Source organism: Paralichthys olivaceus, chromosome 7 (assembly GCF_024713975.1).
Source record: "Paralichthys olivaceus isolate ysfri-2021 chromosome 7, ASM2471397v2, whole genome shotgun sequence".
In the NCBI taxonomy this organism is placed as follows: domain Eukaryota; kingdom Metazoa; phylum Chordata; class Actinopteri; order Pleuronectiformes; family Paralichthyidae; genus Paralichthys; species Paralichthys olivaceus.
The window spans coordinates 14,329,098-14,347,565 of NC_091099.1; the positions used below are offsets into that span (position 1 = coordinate 14,329,098).

Below are 18,468 nucleotides of genomic sequence, written 5' to 3' on the forward strand. Positions count from 1 at the left end.
GACGCAGAAGCATAAACTAGGCTTTAGCCTTGATATAACTGTCTGTTCTCTTGTGTTTTCTCCTGATACAGATAGTATCACTTTTCTCCGTCATCCCATTGTTTTTCCCAGTCAGTCATGATGCTACTTCTAATTATTGTTTTGGATATATATATATATAATGCAGTTTCTTATAGTTTATTGCCATCTCATTGATGTCACTAAGGGCTTTTTTTTATTACCCATTGTGGCCACACACACAAACTTGAGATGTGCCATTTACCTGAAGAAACTGCATCTCATCTCAAGTAAGAGTAGGTTATAGTAGGGAACAGACCGCGCCCTCCTCCAGTCGGCAGGTGGATCCCACAGTGTAACAGCTGATCCTCACTGTTATTGGGTTTCTCCACTTCTGCGGACTGTTCTGAATCGAATCTGAACCACTTTTATTGGACGATTTATTTTTTCTGGACAATTGAAGCGCATTCATCTCTGGAGTAGATCCGCAGAGCTGCGGTACGCAGGAGGAGAACTGCTGAACTCACGCTGCTCTGCTCACAGACATCACGACACTTGGATCGCGGTTCATTCGAAGGTTTGGAGAAATAACAGCGGTTCGTGATCGCAAACGCAAAATGAGTCGGTTGGTTTTTATATACCTTTGGCTCGCGAGGGATCTTCTGCTCGTCCACGCACAGACGCTTGGATCAGAAAATAATCCCAGACTTCTGAGCAGAGGTACGTTCACTGACCTCTCACAGATACATTCAGCCTGGCATGTTATATTTGTAGATGGAAACATAATTGAGTTGAATAGAAGCTGTTAAGAATAATCAGCTACAGGCAGTGGTGTAGTGGTCCCTGGACAAGTGGGTAAACTCTCAATGTTTGCCCTCTTTTAACGCAGCCCAGAAAAAATGCCCTGTTTTAGAAACAGTGACATGTAAGATGTTAGATGTTGGACTACTCTATTTAGTTTACCCAAAAAACATCAGCAGTATTTGCTCATTGTCAAATAATTTCTGCTGCTTGATCTCAGGGAGGAAGGATTATGAAATTACGAAACCAATACCAACACAGACTAGTGAGAGACAACTATGCATTTTGAGTGAACTATTGACACCTTTTCTCTCACTTGGCAAGTCAGTATTTTCTTTTGTAAATTGTCTCTTTGAACAGCTGATTTGCAACAGATAGCGTGGGCCAGAGTGTGCCACTATTATAAAATGAACATGACTTGATCGGGAGCAGTTTGTAGGTATTGCTGGTCACACAGGCAGCCTGCATGAGTGTAAAATATAGAAGCCAGTTAAAAAGCACATTAGAGGCAGAAAAAAATGGGTAATTTGGCTCGCAGATACTACTGGATGGTATGCATCAGGGGGGATTTAGAAGTGGGTATACGCCGTATACCCCTGTATACCCTGGACTACACCAGTGGCTACAGGGGTCAATCCTCAAATCTTCTCCAAGCCCGCCAAGCTAATCAGTTTAAGGATGACCCATCTATTCCTGAGGGATGAGATGACACTGAGTATAATGTTTGGATGTGACAGTTGTCATTGACACCGATCAGTCTGATCTGCACTAACAGCCTCGGCGACTGAGGTTTAATGTGACCCTTCATGTGTTCCCCCTCAGGTACAGTCGGAGGTGGATATGAATACCAAGACCACCAGAAACACAGTGTCCTATTTTACGATGAGGACTCTGAGGACATGTATGTGGGGGGCACTGACTTTGTGTTAAAACTAAACATGAATGACAACAACGTCAAAGAGGTGAGGTGCATGTTCCAGAGTTAAAAACCACTGTTTCTGAACTCTTTAATTTCGTTTTTGGCCTTTTATACATCAATCACACCCACTAGCTGTTTAGTATGCAGCTGCTCATTATCAGATGTTACTGTAGCAGATGGCTGCATCCCACTTGTTCCATCTGCAGCCACTGACAGACACTCGCTTTCAAACGCAGACATTGTTTGGCTTCATGCTGCTGATTGAGTGCTTGTGGTAAACACAGGAAATTATTGACATGGAGTTTCTGTAATATATGGCCACTTTTGTGTTATTGACTATCCATTATGATGGCTCTGACCGTAAGACACGCACACACACATCTTTATTTCACTGATGGATAGTCATCTGTGGCAGTTGAGGTGTGCCACTATCAATTATCTTGAGTAAAATTGGTCCTAAGATTGTAAACCTGAGAAAGATGGATGGCAGATTTTCTTTTTTATCTAACCTCCAGCTATTAAGGACAAAAATTACACAAGTAGAAATTAATAAATAAATGAATGTAGGAATAAATAATTTCATATATAAATAAATGAAAAATAAATACATTTTGGTAATGAAAAAGGCTATTTATGTATTTGTACATGTATTTAAATGGATGTTAGGACTGCTTATCTTTAAAAATACATTAATAGCCCTTTTCTCTCCCTTATGTAATTTTTGCTCCTCATAATTTCAAAGTTGATTCAATCATCATTTGTTTTGGCCAGAGTGCAACATTCTTTGATGGCTAGGAAGGGAAATGGCCTGTGTAAAATGTTCATTTTAATTTGTGATGTCTCATTCAAAGATAATACAACTTAATTTGTCCTCTTATTCATTTCCTGCTGCAGAAATTCCCTCTGAAAACATCAGGGCTGTGCCAAGAGGTTGGTAACTAGAGGGTGATGATTTGTGTTATCAGAACAAATTATGGATTTTTAAATGAAATAAAGAATCAGTTCTGTATTACAACTTGACAATAACAGCCTTTGTGTCACAGGGCTCCTGTGAAAATGTCATTACAGTTATTGAGAAGTTTCAGGACAGCACGTTTGTCTGTGGAACGAATGGATTTAAACCACAATGTTGGAAACTAGTAAGTGTTTGCATTGGAATTACACTTAATGTTATATCTGTCTATGACATGTTGTAAACAGTAACATTTTCATATCTCTGATGTTAAAGTAGGACTAAGTGCTAAGTGCTAAGGAAATTAACACAACTTTCAAATGAGCCATTAGGCTTCACATAAGGGGAGCAGGGATGTTTTCCATCTTTATATAGAGTCTATGGGTCTATGGGCCATAGACTCTATATAAACATTTCTGCTGGTACTGCTCTGTTTCATCTGCTTTCTCTGGATCGGTAACCTTTTAGAAAAGGTTGACAAATACAGACAAAATTAACTCAGAGTACATACAGAAGACCCTATCTATTTCAGTATCTAACGTTGAGCATTAATAAACATGTTTTAGTATTGTTAGTCACAGATACATCTTTTCATGGGTATCACAACTTATAAAAATAAAACACCACAAAAGAGCAAAACATGGGACCTTTTGAAGCATGGACCCATTGAAGCGGCTGCATTGCTCATTAAACTTTCATTCAACAAACGTCTTTTATAATTTATAGGATGTTGGGTTGCAGGTTTTGGGTGCTTGGTCATTCTTTCCATCACAGTTGTGCAGAACTAACCATCGAAATATCCTGTTGACTGTCTGTGGTTCTATAGTTTTCATCAGTGAACAATCAATCTCACGAAGTAGTGGAGAGTTATGAAGGGACGGGCATCTCTCCATTGGTGTACACACAGAACTCCCTGTCTCTCACAGTTGGTACGTACTGTGCATTGCATGTGACTCTTCATGTGGCTCACAGTAGCAGTCTTATGTAACAATATTAGATTATGTGTGGCCAGTCACATAAATATATTCATTTGTGCTCATTTACACGTGATGTCTCTGCTATTTTTAGAGGGGGATCTTTATGCTGCAGCTGCTGTGGATACTGACAGAAGTTCATTGCAATTCAGAAGGAGAGCTGGCAGAAGAGCTAATGTCTGGATGTATGAAAACTGGGTCTCAGGTGGGTGAAGTCAGCTTATGATGTTGAATTATGACTCTACTTAAAGTTCATTTGTATTGCAGTGTGACAACAAATCAAATACAATAATAATATATTTTTACCTGGAGTGATGCATCTGATTACTATTATTTCAGGTGAATCATGGCAGTTTGTCCTGAAACTGTTTACCCCTTATATAGACCATACTGTTACGTCTACTGCTCAGAGCAGAGTAATTAATGTCTTATCTTACCAGTCTAAGCATTTGCGTCACGGTGTGCTGACCTTGCAAGGTACTGTCAACATTGCATGTTTGATAAACATATCCTCCTCTATCCACAGAGCCCACATTCATCTCTGCCTCCTGGGTGAAGCGAATTGAAGACCCAGACCAAGAGAAGATTTATATATTTTTCTGGGAAAAGAACTCGGACCATAGCCCAGAAGCTGACCCCTGGATATCAAGGGTGGCCAGAGTTTGCAAGGTACGCTGGATGATGGTGTGAAGCTCTTATCCTGCTAGTCTTCTAAGCTGTTTAAATCCTCATTAGTTCAGCTTCACTAATCAAGCTAATAGTCACCCCAAGTCTTATTCAAGTAACATGGAAAGTCAATACCAAGAGATCGCTTATTAAAATGTGAAAAATGTTAGTAATGAAGATACAGTATTCATGTTCAATGTCAAACTGTGATCACATCACTCATTGATCTGACATCAGGACAAGAATCAACCAATCAAGTAAGAATGTAAATTTAATGTGCCACAGCTGAGTCTTTATAGTACTGACCATAGACCATCTCAGCTGTTTTATCTCAGCTGTTTTATAGCATCAAATAGCTAACACTTTAATATACAACATTCGATCTGTGCTTTGACTCTTTCGTTCTTCCCGTGTTCCATCCATTAACTGATGGAAGAGAGCCAACCACCAGGGGGCAATGTAGATGATTTAGCTGCACTTTTGTATTTGATCCTACTGGTGCTATGGTCGGTATAGAACAGGACTTAGCATTGGTATTATCAATCTTCGGTATCAATCTGCACACCTGTAGCTCACAGCACTTTGGTTTGATTGGATGAGAAGGATGAGCACAACCTCTGGGGGGCACTAGCAGGGCAATAAGACAAAAACTCAGCAGGTCTGCTGTGTTTCACACAGTAACCCGTTCTGAATTTGCCAGACAATGGAAATGCTCCTATTTGTCAAGCCAGTAATGTTTGTTGTTCATCATTGCAAGGACAATGGTTAAGGTCAGCCGCTATGTACATGTTATCAGTAGACTGCATTTTATTGATATGCTCATATCATGGTCTGACATCACGGATAAAAAAAGGAACCTTGCAGGAATGGAAATATTGTGGGTATGGTGTTGTGGATACAATGCCAGGCTTTGACAAGTGTACACATAAATAAAGCATTTAACCGGATTGATGTTGGAGTACAGCTGTGTGTTACAGGGTGGTCTCACCCCCTCTGTCTGTACCAAAGGATCAGGATTCCTCTTGTAATATGACCTGCAAAACAAGACTTGGCTTAGAGCAGTCACATGATTATACCATATCAATTCACCCTTATCTGACATATTTTAGATTACAAGTGAAGCGAAAGGACATCTTCCCTGCTGTAATGCATCTGTGTTATTTGTGCAGGTGGATGAAGGCGGATCAAAAAGATTCTTCCAGAACATGTGGACATCTTTCCTGAAGGCCCGTCTCGTCTGTGGGTTTCCAGAGGAATCCCTGTATTTCAACCGTCTCCTTGACATTTATGTGATTCACGCCGAGGACTGGCGCAACACCAAAGTCTACGCGCTTTTCTCAAGCAGCTGGTTCGACACTTTCCCTTCCTTTATTATAGCAACTATAGCAGAAACTTAAGTAACCCTGGCAACACACCAGGGCTCTCACTTCAAACTGAAAGCTCAGCATTTTCTTCAGAGCAGGTTAAGTGATAGTGATAGGGCATAATTTTTATTAGGAATAACAAATGCCAAGAACAGTAGGTTTTTTCACATGACCAATTTAATTTAATGAGAAGAGAAAAAAAAGTGATGTTCTCCTGAGGTCAGATGTTAATATGGCTGTTAATGACCCACACATACAATTACTGTTTATTTCATTCCAGTACCGTTTATTGACCTCATAATAGGAGATGCACACTTTTTCATCATTGTGCTTACTGTACTTGATTGTTTGCTTTCAGGGACACTACTGCAATTTAGTATTTAATTTCTATAAAGGCAGGTTTTCTGTTTTTAATTTATAGTCTCCAAGCCCAAGCAGATGTTATTGTCGGGGTTATCTGGTCAAACTGGACAAAGAAACATCAGATCTACTGAAGTGTTTTCACTGAAATAAAGCTTGAACAGTTATTTGTTCCAAGGCCAAGGGAGCCGCCCTTATATCACTTCATCACGCCTCTGAAAACTGGCAGGACATTTATGTTTGAGGTGGAGACGATGTCAGATACTCAAAGTTTGATTGATGAGATGACGTTTTGTAAAGTGAAATCATTACTTTTGAAATATTCTGCTTATAATGGTAACCCTCACTTGTATTTTTAACTTGCAGGAACTCAACAGCAGTTTGCATCTACTCTGTCGGAATGATTGAAGAAATATTTGAAAACTCAACTTTCAAAGGCTACAAAAAAAACATTCCCAAACCAAGGCCAGGAACAGTAAGAATTTGTTTTGCTCTTATGTTGCTATGCAGTCAAAAAGTATGTCTTCTTTTGTTTTGACTTTGTTGTGGGCAGTCTATGTTTCTGAGTGGGTTTGTACAATAAAACCGTCGTGTTACATAAATGGATGGAAACGTGGTAAATGTGTCTACATTTCATTTCCACATCCATTGTGCTTCAGTGATTCCATCTCTTGATCTAGGAAAAGTTTTTTACACGAAGTCTATTTGAGTTCCGCCCTGTTGCTAAGGAACTTAAGGGGCCCATATGAAGAGATTTGCAGAATTTGGTCTCCATGCAGTAAACAAAACAGACTCAATGATTACACATCCTTGTGCAGGGAGAATTGTTGATGCATTTGATAAAGAAAACCACAAACGTCCACCTTCTCAATTTATAGTTCAAGTAAATATTTATCTCTAATTAGTTTTAAAAACCCACTGCCTTCACGTTTGTATACCTGAAGACATTTGAACTGCCTGACTTGAGCTTCCTGGTTTATATTCCCATGTCTTACTCTGTACAGACTATTTCTTAACTGGAAAACTTTTGTGCCCATGTATCTTTCAGTGTGTAAAAAACAGTAGGAGTCTGCCACTGACCACAGTCAATATGGTGAAGGAATACCCAGAGATGACTGACTGGGTCCACTCTGTGCAATACACAGCTCCGTTTTATATCAGCAGCAGCAGCTACATCAAGATAGCAGTGGACCAAGTCCAAGCCGTGGACCAGCACAGGTATAACGTCCTGCTTCTAGCCACGGGTAAGCTGTTCTATACAGAGACAATCTTCAATGCTTTGAATACTGTTCCTCCACATTGACCCAGCCAAGTATTGTTTATAACTGCTGCTAGAGACAATGGGCTAATAATATAACTTCCCAAAATAACAACAAATCAAACTTCTGTTCGTGTTTGGCTCAAACAGACTCCGGAAAGGTGCATAAAATCCTTGAGGCTGGATCTGAAGCTTTCATCATCTCAGAAACGCAACTCTCCAACAGTTCAACCGTTCAATCAATGAAACTTGACTTCAAAAAGGTACCGCTCGTTTAAAAGGTCACCTCACCCCACAATGCAATGTTGTCAGTAGGGTTTTTGTCACTTTGCTTAAGCTCTCAGTGAAATTTAAAACAATCCCTATTATTTTTTGATTTGCTTTCTGCAGAAATTGTCTGTAGGCTACATGTCTGGCAACAAATAACAGAGACAAAGTGGCAACGATTTACATTGCATGAAGCAACCAAAGACACAACTTTTAATGAATGCTAATGTTGATCCAAAACTGCTAGATATGTAAAAAGCCACTTTTTGCTAAATTATAAAATAAATTGACCTCTATTGCACCGAACCCAATAGGACAAAAAAGCTATTCATGCAGGCTTAAAGGAGAACAATGTCTTTGTCTTTCTTTGCTCAGAAAAAGTTAGTCGTGGGGTTTGCCGAGAAAATCTCCATCATGGACCTGCAGAGGTGTCAGCAGTATAACAACTCCTGTGCTGAATGTGTTTTGGCCCGGGACCCGTACTGTGCCTGGACTCAGTTGGGATGCAACCCGAATGTTCCGTAAGTTACTGTTCATAACAAGACACATAAGGCCAGAGAGGGAGACTCAAACATTTTACAGTATAAAACAGATCGTTAAGGCAACAACCAAGGTACAATGTGTTTTGTTTTTGTTCACAGTGGAGGCATTCAGAATGTCATGACTGGGGAAACATCTGTGTGCTCGGAATCTGTAGGAGGTAATGGTGACCTCCTTCTTTTAGAACCGAGGAAAGTCAGCCGGACCAAACGGGATATAGTTTCACCATCACCAGAGAATTTGGGAGCAGTTCATTCAGTTCCCCTGGGTGTCCCCTTCTACCTGTCGTGCCCCATAGACTCTTACCACGCTGTCTACACCTGGAAGCACAGAGACCAGAGCAGCCCGTGTCTGCAAATGCAGTCTAACTGTCTGCACCTCATCCCTGCCATGGCAGAAGAGAACTATGGCACCTACGAGTGTGTTTCCAAAGAGAAAGACTACACAAAAGTGGTGAAAAAATATCACCTTAAGCAGCAACTGATCACAGACACAAAGGTAGGGAGCGATGTCTCTCATGACCCAAATGATGCATCGGCTGCTGTGTCACATACAGTACTGATCCTTCTAGGACTGGCTGTAGAAATGTTACACTAATTACTATTTAAACTTTATTCTATCTGCAATAATTATCAGGCTTTGGGTCTCTGCAGGAGAGAGTCAGGCTAGGATGCATTCAGGCTAGGAATTTGGCAGCAACAGCAACAGCAACAAATCTCAACAAGAAACAGTTCCGCTGTGAACTTAAAACCTTCATAATGCTTCTGCTCACAGAGTAGACGTGCACGGCAGAACAGTTAGGGTTCAAATAAAGAAACCAGAACAGGAACGGGAACAGGATGGTGTGATGGAGGGCGAAAGCAAAGAACAAAGGCAGCAGCAGAATGCTGCTTTGTTCTGAGGGACTGTAACCTTTCTGTAATCTTTCTTCTAAGACAAGGAAATAACAGAGGGTTTAAGAAGGAGGACATTTCTTTTAACAGGGTTTTACCTGTGAGTCTGACACCCAAACCCACCACAAAAGTAAAATGCTGAGATCACGAGTGAATAAACTCCCAGTCGCACGGCCACAGGTAATATAGGGTGATTAGGTGTGGTGAACTTCTAAGACCAGGACATGTAGAGGCCAGCATCTCGCTCTCTGGTTCAGCAGAGCTCAGGAAAATGTTCCTGTTTAAGATTTCTATTTTCTGTTCCCCGTTTAGGGAAGTAAATGGTAAACAGTCTGTATTTATATCGAGCTATTCCAGTCTTGATGACCCAAAGCACTTTAGAGTATTATTCCAATTCACACATTCACACTGTGCATCTTTGGGCAGCACGTTCCCTTTGAGGATGGTGCAACCTCCATGGGCAATTTCAGGTTCAGTATGTTGCACAGGGACACTTCGGCATATGAAAGACTGGGGTCCAACTGCTGAATTTCTATTTAGAGGATGACCCGCTCTACCCCTTGAGCCACAGCCAACCAAGAGGCAAACAGATATTTTCACAGAATGTCCCTGTTTTGTTCAACCCCTCCCACTGTTTTAACCTTTATTTATATAATTCCTCCCATTGTCCGCAAATAAAGCCAAAATATATCTCGGTTATGCTTTTAGAGCCAGAGTCTGTGCAGCCAGTCAGTGTCAGCGAGCTGCTTATTAAAATGTACACCTCCTTCTTAAGGCACTTCGTTTCATTTTCCACATTTTGGACAAAACCTGTAAATGTCACTGAATTGTATTTAAATACAGAACCAGGGATCAACATTATCTGTGGCAGGAGCAATAAATGTCAATGTATGTAACTTTAGTTGAAGAGCAGCTACTAAGGCTAACAAGTCAGAGATTTATTTACTTATTTAATTTATTTTGAATCAAACTCCTGAGTGCAATGAGGTGACTAATCGTTGGTGAGAAGGTTTAAATCTTATCTCTTCTTCAATAGTCTCACTTTAATGCAAGACTCCTTAATAACTACTACGTTTAATATTTATTATGTTAAAAAAAAAGTTCTGGTACAAGCTTCTCATATATTTTATTACCAAATCTTGTTTCATATGAGACATTTCTATAAGTGCAATGTGTTCTTCCTTTGCAGTATTGTTATTTTTTCACTTTTGATTGCTTGAAAATGTTAGTGAACATTACTGATCTAAATAAACAAATAAACAGCTGAACAATCATAATATTCATAACTTTCCTTCCTTTCTCTTAATAGCTCCACTCATATACAGTTTGGTGAGAGCAACTTATTCGATACCTCACAGTAAACCATGTGTACTTTAATCAGGCTAATGACAACTCTATAATCTGTTTTCCTGGATCTAAAGTCTCAACACTGCTCAGGATGAGGACGTCTCGTACATGCTGGAGTGCATGTACAAGACGTCACTTGGGAGGAAATCCTGGATTCTTGTCAGATTTTTTCTTGCAGATTAACTAAATGTGATCCTTTGTTTATATTTGTTTATCACCAGATCCAAGAGCCCACACAGCAACTTGTGTTTTCAGATATTTAATATTTCACATTTTAGTTAGAACATCATGAACAGGATAAAAAATAAGGGAGCACAATCATCTGGGCATGTTCCCTCCCTGAGGAATGACCAAACCCTATCCTTACTTTATTATGTTGGATTGTGTAAATCTGTCATCCTCCCTCTGGAAAAGTATTTTTTTATTTAGTAATGCCATGACTCTACATGTTAGAAAGCAACATGTGTTTTCCTCGCACTGGCTACTCCCAATACCACAGATTTTGCAAGTTGTTTTCATCGCGGTTTAGAAAGACGTGGCTCCACATTCTGTGTAGCTGTTTTTTTTGTTTCCTGTCTGTGTGGTCAGCCTCGGATCACTTTAATGAAGATCATGACATCTCAGGCTTACGCCCGAGCTGACACGACACCTGACTCCTGACATCTGTGGTCTACACGGCGATGATGTAAAACATGTTGTTGTTGTGTAGATTTCAGAAAACTGTCTGCGGTGGCCCTGTGTGTTGTCTCATGAGTCACCCTCTCTAATTAACTCCAGACTGCTTTACTCAGGCTGTTGGTTACACATGGTATCATAGCAACCTTTGGCACCATACCGTCACCACATCACTTATTGGATTTTCCAAAGGCCTTATTTTAAAATACATCAGTATCTCTTTACTCTCAACAGCCCTGATTGTGACTGGCACTGAGCTGCAGTCTAATCTGTGAGTTATTTAAACTGTGAGCTCCCGGGCTTTGATATCAGCAAACGGAAACAAACACTGTAACTGTAAAAAGCATCAACCAACACAGGAAACTTCCCTTATCTCAAATATGCTTGTATACAAGTGACTTCCAAGTTTGTTGGTTATACACAGCAGTAGAATGTAAATACATATATTTACTTCATAGTAGATAGTAGATTTATTTTAGGTACTTTTCACTTTTACTTCAATACATATATTAGCAAATATATGTACTTTCTACTGCACTAAATTTTACAAAGCATGGATTTACATTGTTTTTATATATTTTTAAATGTAATCAGCAAGAATTGATTCATTAATGCAATCAGAGTGGACACAATGATGTAGTAGACTGCAAGTACTTACTTACTTTTACTCTTCAATTTCACTTGAGTACATTTTTGTTATCTATTTGTTCTTAAACTTCAGTAAAATGGATTAATACTTCCCACTCAACTAGATACACAAGACTGATACACGTTGTATCTATAGTTACTGTATTTCAACAGCAGAGGTCACTGTCTTCAAGCCCAACATGTTAACAAACATAACTATGGCAACTCAATTCCAAACCACGAACTCTTCAGTCTGTACTGAAGCCCTGTGTTCAGATCAGAGTAGAGACGACACTGTGAAGGATCTTTAACTTTAAGTGTCAACTCTCACAATAATATATATATATTTATATTTATAAGGATGATATTATGATACTGTCTGTAACTGCAGGTTCTGACTGCAGAGGACACTGTCGTTTCACAGGACTTAAATATTGACAACCACAATCTTTAACCATCAAACCTTGATGGGGTCTTTTAATAAATGCTATTGAGATTCTAATCAATTCTGAGTTTGAGTAAATAACAGAAATTTCACTGTAATGATCCATAATGTGACATTTTTAAGTTTTAATTAGTCACTATGAAATATTGAGGTCAACTAATTTATTACTGACTGTCAGCTGAACAATATTGAGCTTTTGTATGACTACAATGCATTCATATATTTCAAGTAGTAGTAAGCTGGCATTTAGTGTCAAGTTTTGTGTTTCTTGCAGACATAAAAGCACATCATGCAACAAGTCATGTTAGACAGTAGGCTAAGAAACAGGCAAACAATTAGCCCAAACTCCAAAAACTACAGACAATAAGAAGAACAAACCAGCTCAAGGGATATTGAAAGACGCCCTGACAGAGGAGAGAGCGGAGCATATAGAGACTATACACACTGAAGGAGGCAGTGATATGTGTACTCAGGCATGACACTTTAGAAGAGGTGCAGACAAAGACAGACACACACAAGGAAAGAAGCTACAAAGAAATAATAATGAACTCAAAGTGCAAACAAACATGAATCCCCAAAAAATACAAAAACAAAGTACAAATATGAGAAGATTACAAGATCGAATCAAATATCAAAACTTCAACAATTGGAAAATGATTTCAAATCAAAAGCCCACAACAGAAAAAGTCTGCAACAGAAAAACAAAAAACAAAACCTGTTGAAAATAATCTGAAAAAAGTCAAAAAGTTCTAAAAAGTCTCATGAGTGTAGTTGAGTAACTCCAAAACTGAACACGCACCCACCTTATAAAACTTAGTTACATCATCAGAGTATGTCAGATTTAAAAGAAACTGTAACTGTGGAACACATTTGATTTGTCTCACTCAAAGTCACACATCTCATATTAACTTTAAAATAAAGCATGAAATACATTTTCACATGGTGTGAAGACTGTGACTTTGGTTTTCCGTCCTTTTAAGCATGTTAGGGAAAAAATTTAATTTCCAGTAAACAAACACAGTTTCCTGCACATCTCAGATTCATCTTAATTTGTCACTTCCGCATGTTACAGCATACATGGGAGGGAAAGGACATACCTCACAGGTCAGGGAGCAGGTCACATTCAAAAATAACACAAGACACATTGAAAACATAAAAATAGAGCTCAAAACTTAACAGACATCTGACTATATAGTTGAATCTTATATATAGTTGAATCTAATCTAATATATAGCTTTTAGACTTGAAGAATGATGAACGTATCTTCTAATCATAAAACAGGCCTCTTAAGCTGCAGGAAATGCAGAAATCCTTTATTATAGGGGTTATGATTTATTTGCCAAATGGTGTTCAGTTTGAATTGCATGAGAGAGAGAGCTATACTGTGGTTCACCAGACGATGGCAGCATATCAGCAGGAAACGTCTCCTCTCATAATAATGACTCAAACACTATAAATGACTAATGATGTTGATTTTTGAATAAACAATAGACATTAATCATGGGCGATTCTACAAAAATTAAAAAAAATCAATTGGATTAATCACTAAATAAATAGAGAGAGGGAGCAAAGTGTGTTTCAGGAGAACATGATTAAGAATAACACTTTTTGTTTTTGAATTAAAACGATTTAGGCTCTACCTTTATTTAGTTTAGTGAAGCTCACCACTGAATTCTGAAATGCATTTAAATGGTCAGAATCTGTGGCATAATAACTTTTCTCTTTAGACTCTTAATTCAGCCTCTTTTTGTTTGTTCAGTGAAATTGTTATTCTGATAAAATAATGCTGCAGAGATCTGTGAGTGAGCACTCGAGCTGCACAACTTAATCTTGGAATAATGCGTTTGGAAACTCTCGGCCTGCCTCTGTAGTTAAAGACAATAGGCAGCAGGAAAAGAGAATGAGGTCAAAGATTACAGGCTGCGGTCGGCTCCATAAATTAAACATGCGCATCCTGAATTATGAATTGTCTTTGCGGCTGCAGGAGCCGGAGCTGCTGTATCTTTAATATTGAGGAGGGAGAGAGAGAGTGAGATGGGTGAGGCTGCGCGTTCCCGGCTGCTTTTCTGCGCTCCGTGGCTGCGTGGACGCGCAGTGGAGAACACACTCGCTGGAGAGGGGAGGGGGAAAAAAGCGCACGACGGACTGCAAGCAGCGACTCACCGGGAAAAATGTGCCCTCCACCGCCCTTCACCAGCGCTGCCCAGGTCCACAGGAGTCATGTGAAGGGATCCACCACATAGGAGGACGAGGACATTCTCTTTTTTCCATCATTAAACTTATTTCAGAGGAGCGTCGAAACTCAGAGGGTTGATTATAAGACGCGTGGATTGAAGTTAACATAAGAGAAGGTAAGAGGATTCAGCGCGTAATGAGGCGGTTACTCCTTAGAATAAAAAATAAAAACACCGACCAGAAGCTGTAGCTGGATCTAAGCTGTGGGACAATTGTAATTATGATGAATTGCATCTTGGCATCTGAGCATAAAGTGTTGATATTGAACTCTTGTTTGGAATAAAGTGTTTAAATCCAAGGCTTGGGCAGCACACACACGCAGCGTCAGTGTGTCTGTACTCAGAGCAGGAGAGACCGCATGCTGCAAATGTGATACTCACCATATGTGCATGCTTTGTAAAGTCCACAGCTACAACTGTCCATGTTCTGTGAAGTGATTTGGAAAAATGGAAAGTTTGCATGTGATGCTTTCAGCAGCACGGGATGTGTTCATCTTGTGTTGTTGTTTTCAGCTTCTGTGATTTTATTAGTTTGTAATATAATTATCTGCTGTGTTGTTGCCTCTTAACCCACTATCACTAAAACACATTTGAGTTGATACGAGATAAAAGCTTCCACATTACATTTCCGCTGCTGCAGCCCACAATGGTCATAATGGACATTCATAGGGATATTTTTTTTTTGTTTGGCTAATGTCTGGTAATTGATGCTTGCAGGTGCAGAAATGGCGAGAAGGCTCCTGCAGCTCGTCGCCTTGTTGACTGTTATGATTGGCGTTGTGCAGTGCTGTCCAGAGCTCTGCAGCTGCCAAGACAAATTCGCCCACCAGTTTGCTGATTGTGCTTACAAGGACCTGCTGGTGGTACCTCTGGGTCTCCCCTCCAACGTGACCACTGTGAGCCTTTCCGCGAACAAGATCAAGCTACTGAAAAGCAAAAGCTTCGTAAACATCACCCAGGTCTCCTCCCTCTGGCTGGCCCACAATGAGATCGTTACCATAGAGATGGACACCTTGGCCCCCCTCATCCAGCTCCGCAACCTGGACATCAGTTACAACAAAATTGTGAACTTTCCATGGGAGGATCTGAAGAACCTCACCGCCCTGCAGCTCCTGAAAATGAACAACAATGAAATGGTGAACCTGCCGAAGGATGCCTTCTCCACACTCAAAGACCTGAGGTCACTGCGCATCAACAACAACAAGTTTACCATCATTGTGCAGGGAACCTTCAGTGCTCTGTCCGCCATGTCCCACCTTCAGATCTTCAACAACCCTTTCACGTGCTCCTGCCGCCTGGAATGGCTCAGGGACTGGATCTCTACAACCAAGATCTCTGTTCCTGAGCTAAATTCAATTGTATGTGAGGCCCCTGAACACATGAAGGGTGCAATGGTTACAAAGATCCCTAAACTGGACTGTAGGGCCCCAACTGTTGCCATAACCTACCAGCCCAACATTGAGAACACCGAGCTTTTTGAGGGTTACATGGTCATCTTAAACTGTGAGTCCAAAGGGAGCCCCAAACCACAGCTCACTTGGGAGGTGATAGCAGGAAATCAGAATTATCTCTTCCCCTTGCCTTCCACTGTAGAGATCAATGATGCGCCAATTAATGATAAAACAACCAATAATCGATTCCTTGTCTTTAGAAATGGCACTCTCATCATCCCTCATTTGAGTAAAAAGGAGGATGGAAACTACAGCTGCGCTGCGGTGAATGATTTGGGCAGAGCGGAGAGCAGTGTTCGAGTGGTTGTGGCAGGAACCCAGAAACATACCAGCAACTCAATACCTGAGCCTAAAGACGACAAAATCAATCCATCTGGTAAAAAACCCACAGACTCAAAGACCCCCCCAAACAAAGGGATCAACTGGACCAAGCCTGATGAGAAGACAAAGAGTCTGGAAGGTTCCCTGGGCAAACCAGAGGACACGGCGCAGGTTGGTGGTGTTCCGAAGGACCCCACCTTTGCGAGCAAGTGCGGCGTGAGAGATAGCAGCGAACACATCTCCAACCACGCCTTCAACCTGAGCCTGGACGACCTGAAGCAGTACACCTTTGATTTTGGTGTTATTGCATTAGAAGTGTCGGAGACGGAGGCCAAAGTGCAGCTGAATCCGCTGCAGCTTCCCAGCAGCAAATCCAACCTGCATCTGAGTCAAAGTGAAAAAGAGGAAACAGTGAATAAAGAGCCAATGGGTTTGTACCAGGTCTCTAGTCAATCTACCCTGGATATGCTCTACCTCTGCATAAACACAGGATATGGACACTCCATTGTTCAGTGGTCCAACATAGAGGAGGGGGTTAATGCCTACCACTTCCATGGTTTAAAGCCTGGCACCAATTACACACTTTGTCTCACCTATGGGGGGCAGGACTGCCAAGTCCAAGTTGTCTTCACAACCAGGAAGAAGATCCCCTCCCTCCTCATCATCGTTGTTGTCAGCATTTTCCTTCTGGGCCTGGCCACTGTTCCTTTACTGGGGGCCACCTGCTGCCACCTGCTCTACAAGTACCAAGGGAAGACCTACAAGCTGATCATGAAGGCGCACAACCCGGATCAGTTGGAGAAACAAATGGCCGGAGACTTTGATCGCAGGGCGTCTTTAGTGGAGTCCGAGAAAACCTTCAACCCCAGCGAGGGGGATGGAGAGGCCGAGGGGGAGGAAGGGGACGGAGAGGGTGAGGCGGAGGGGAGCGTGGTGACCGAGTCCATCCCCGGGTCCTCGTCCAAAACCAACCAGGAGGAGTTCGAGATGGGGTCTGAGTACAGTGACAGGTTACCGCTGGGCGCAGAGGCGGTCAACATCTCCGAGGAGATCAACGGCAACTACAAGCAACCGAGCCGCTGAGCCGCGGGTCCGAGCGCGTGTAATGTAAAATATTTTGCTTTGAAATAGCCTTCAACTTCAGCAGGTAACTCAGCCACCATTACCACACGTGAAGAACCCCTGACAAAAGAGGTGGATCTTTTAATTCTCTCTCTCTCTTTCTTTATACCTCAGAAATTACTCCGCCAATCACCGAGACCGTGCATTGATTCATGTGACATTTGTAGTCTACTGTAAGGTTAAAATGAGTAACACGCATTTACAATTCAAGCACAAATCTGTCGTTTGTTAATAAGACCTCAAAACCGACAGGACAGCCACGAAGTGTTTGTTCCCTTTCCGCATGACAGACAGTGATGGCACCGGCGCGCAGTGCGCAAGCGGCGAGGCGCGGAGAGCTGTGCGTAATTTCTAAGGCAAAAATTACAAACAGAAATATTCTCAGTTTTTGAGATCACAAAAAGCAACACAAAATAAAGTGCCATATTTTAAAGCCATTTCTAATAAAGTGACATCAGGGAAAATGAGCTGTTTCTGTGCAAATCTGTGGATGAACCTTTTTCTTATTGGAAAAAAAAATCTCACACATCCTCTCAGGTGTCGGTGCTCCGACTCCTCTTGAAGCGTCCAGCGTAGCAACAGATTTGGATGATGATGAAGATGATGAAGCGTGATGATGATTATATTTGAGGAATTTATTACAGCCGCAGATATTTGCATTCGGCGTAATTGCGCACGGCATCAACTTGCCCGCTGTCCTGTGACTCCAAAAGGGACATCTCACTTTCTGCTGCGTTGTGCTTGACGGGATATTACCGGGTTATTTACCAACAAACTGTTGTTTCACGTGACGTGTTCTGCTTTAAAAAATATACGATTTCGACCTCTTTAATCAACGGGTGCTTTCTATGATATAGCCAATAGCCTCCTCTCGCTTTTTTCCGAATGAACGTGTCCATGGCATGTCACACGTAATTTCCTTGTGTGGTTTCTTAGTGTAGTCTATAGAGGACTGTAGATGTTGCTGTCAACATGTGATGTAAAGCCATGTGAATTGAAATTTGCTCGGATGGTTTTTTTTACGACGGTAAATTTAAATGGAGCCTCACAAAGAGGACGCGTGTGTGCGTCTCGACGGCTTCACACGTCTTGTAATTTCAATGCATAGTGAGTTTTTTGTGAACTATGTTGTAAAAACAGAAAACCCCGTGACCTTTTGAGATTTTTTGATATCATTTTATGTACGTGGAATTAATAAAACAAATGAAAACTATGCAGGACCATTTCTGGATCTGTCATTGACTTTATGTTTTAA

At 40.9% G+C, this 18,468-nt stretch overlaps 2 protein-coding genes across 2 annotated transcripts; both read left to right on the forward strand.

The window, feature by feature from the left end:
* The first annotated feature begins 16 nt into the window (after window positions 1-16).
* On the forward strand, window positions 17-11,070 carry sema7a (semaphorin 7A (JohnMiltonHagen blood group)). Its single transcript, XM_020078208.2, has 13 exons — window positions 17-717; window positions 1,621-1,760; window positions 2,612-2,647; window positions 2,761-2,856; window positions 3,496-3,598; window positions 3,738-3,848; window positions 4,170-4,312; window positions 5,479-5,657; window positions 6,400-6,508; window positions 7,082-7,277; window positions 7,442-7,554; window positions 7,934-8,079; window positions 8,200-11,070. Exons 1-13 carry the CDS (start codon window positions 615-617, stop codon window positions 8,693-8,695), a joined length of 1,971 nt encoding a protein of 656 aa, XP_019933767.2. The 5' UTR covers window positions 17-614; the 3' UTR covers window positions 8,696-11,070.
* Window positions 11,071-14,084: 3,014 nt separating this feature from the next.
* On the forward strand, window positions 14,085-18,426 carry islr2 (immunoglobulin superfamily containing leucine-rich repeat 2). The gene is made up of 2 exons (XM_020079145.2): window positions 14,085-14,436; window positions 15,037-18,426. The coding sequence occupies exon 2, from the start codon at window positions 15,045-15,047 to the stop codon at window positions 17,172-17,174; it is 2,130 nt and encodes a 709-aa protein (XP_019934704.1). The 5' UTR covers window positions 14,085-14,436; window positions 15,037-15,044; the 3' UTR covers window positions 17,175-18,426.
* The last annotated feature ends 42 nt before the right edge of the window (window positions 18,427-18,468 follow it).

What these genes read in the sequence shown, in the direction of transcription:
- sema7a (XM_020078208.2), top strand. Translation starts at nt 615, where the DNA reads ATGAGTCGGTTGGTTTTTATATACCTTTGGCTCGCGAGGGATCTTCTG. An exon ending in ATGACAACAACGTCAAAGAG is followed by an intron (nt 1,761 to 2,611) that starts GTGAGGTGCATG and finishes TTCCTGCTGCAG; the next exon opens with AAATTCCCTCTGAAAACATC. An exon ending in GGGTGGCCAGAGTTTGCAAG is followed by an intron (nt 4,313 to 5,478) that starts GTACGCTGGATG and finishes TTATTTGTGCAG; the next exon opens with GTGGATGAAGGCGGATCAAA.
- islr2 (XM_020079145.2), top strand. Translation starts at nt 15,045, where the DNA reads ATGGCGAGAAGGCTCCTGCAGCTCGTCGCCTTGTTGACTGTTATGATT.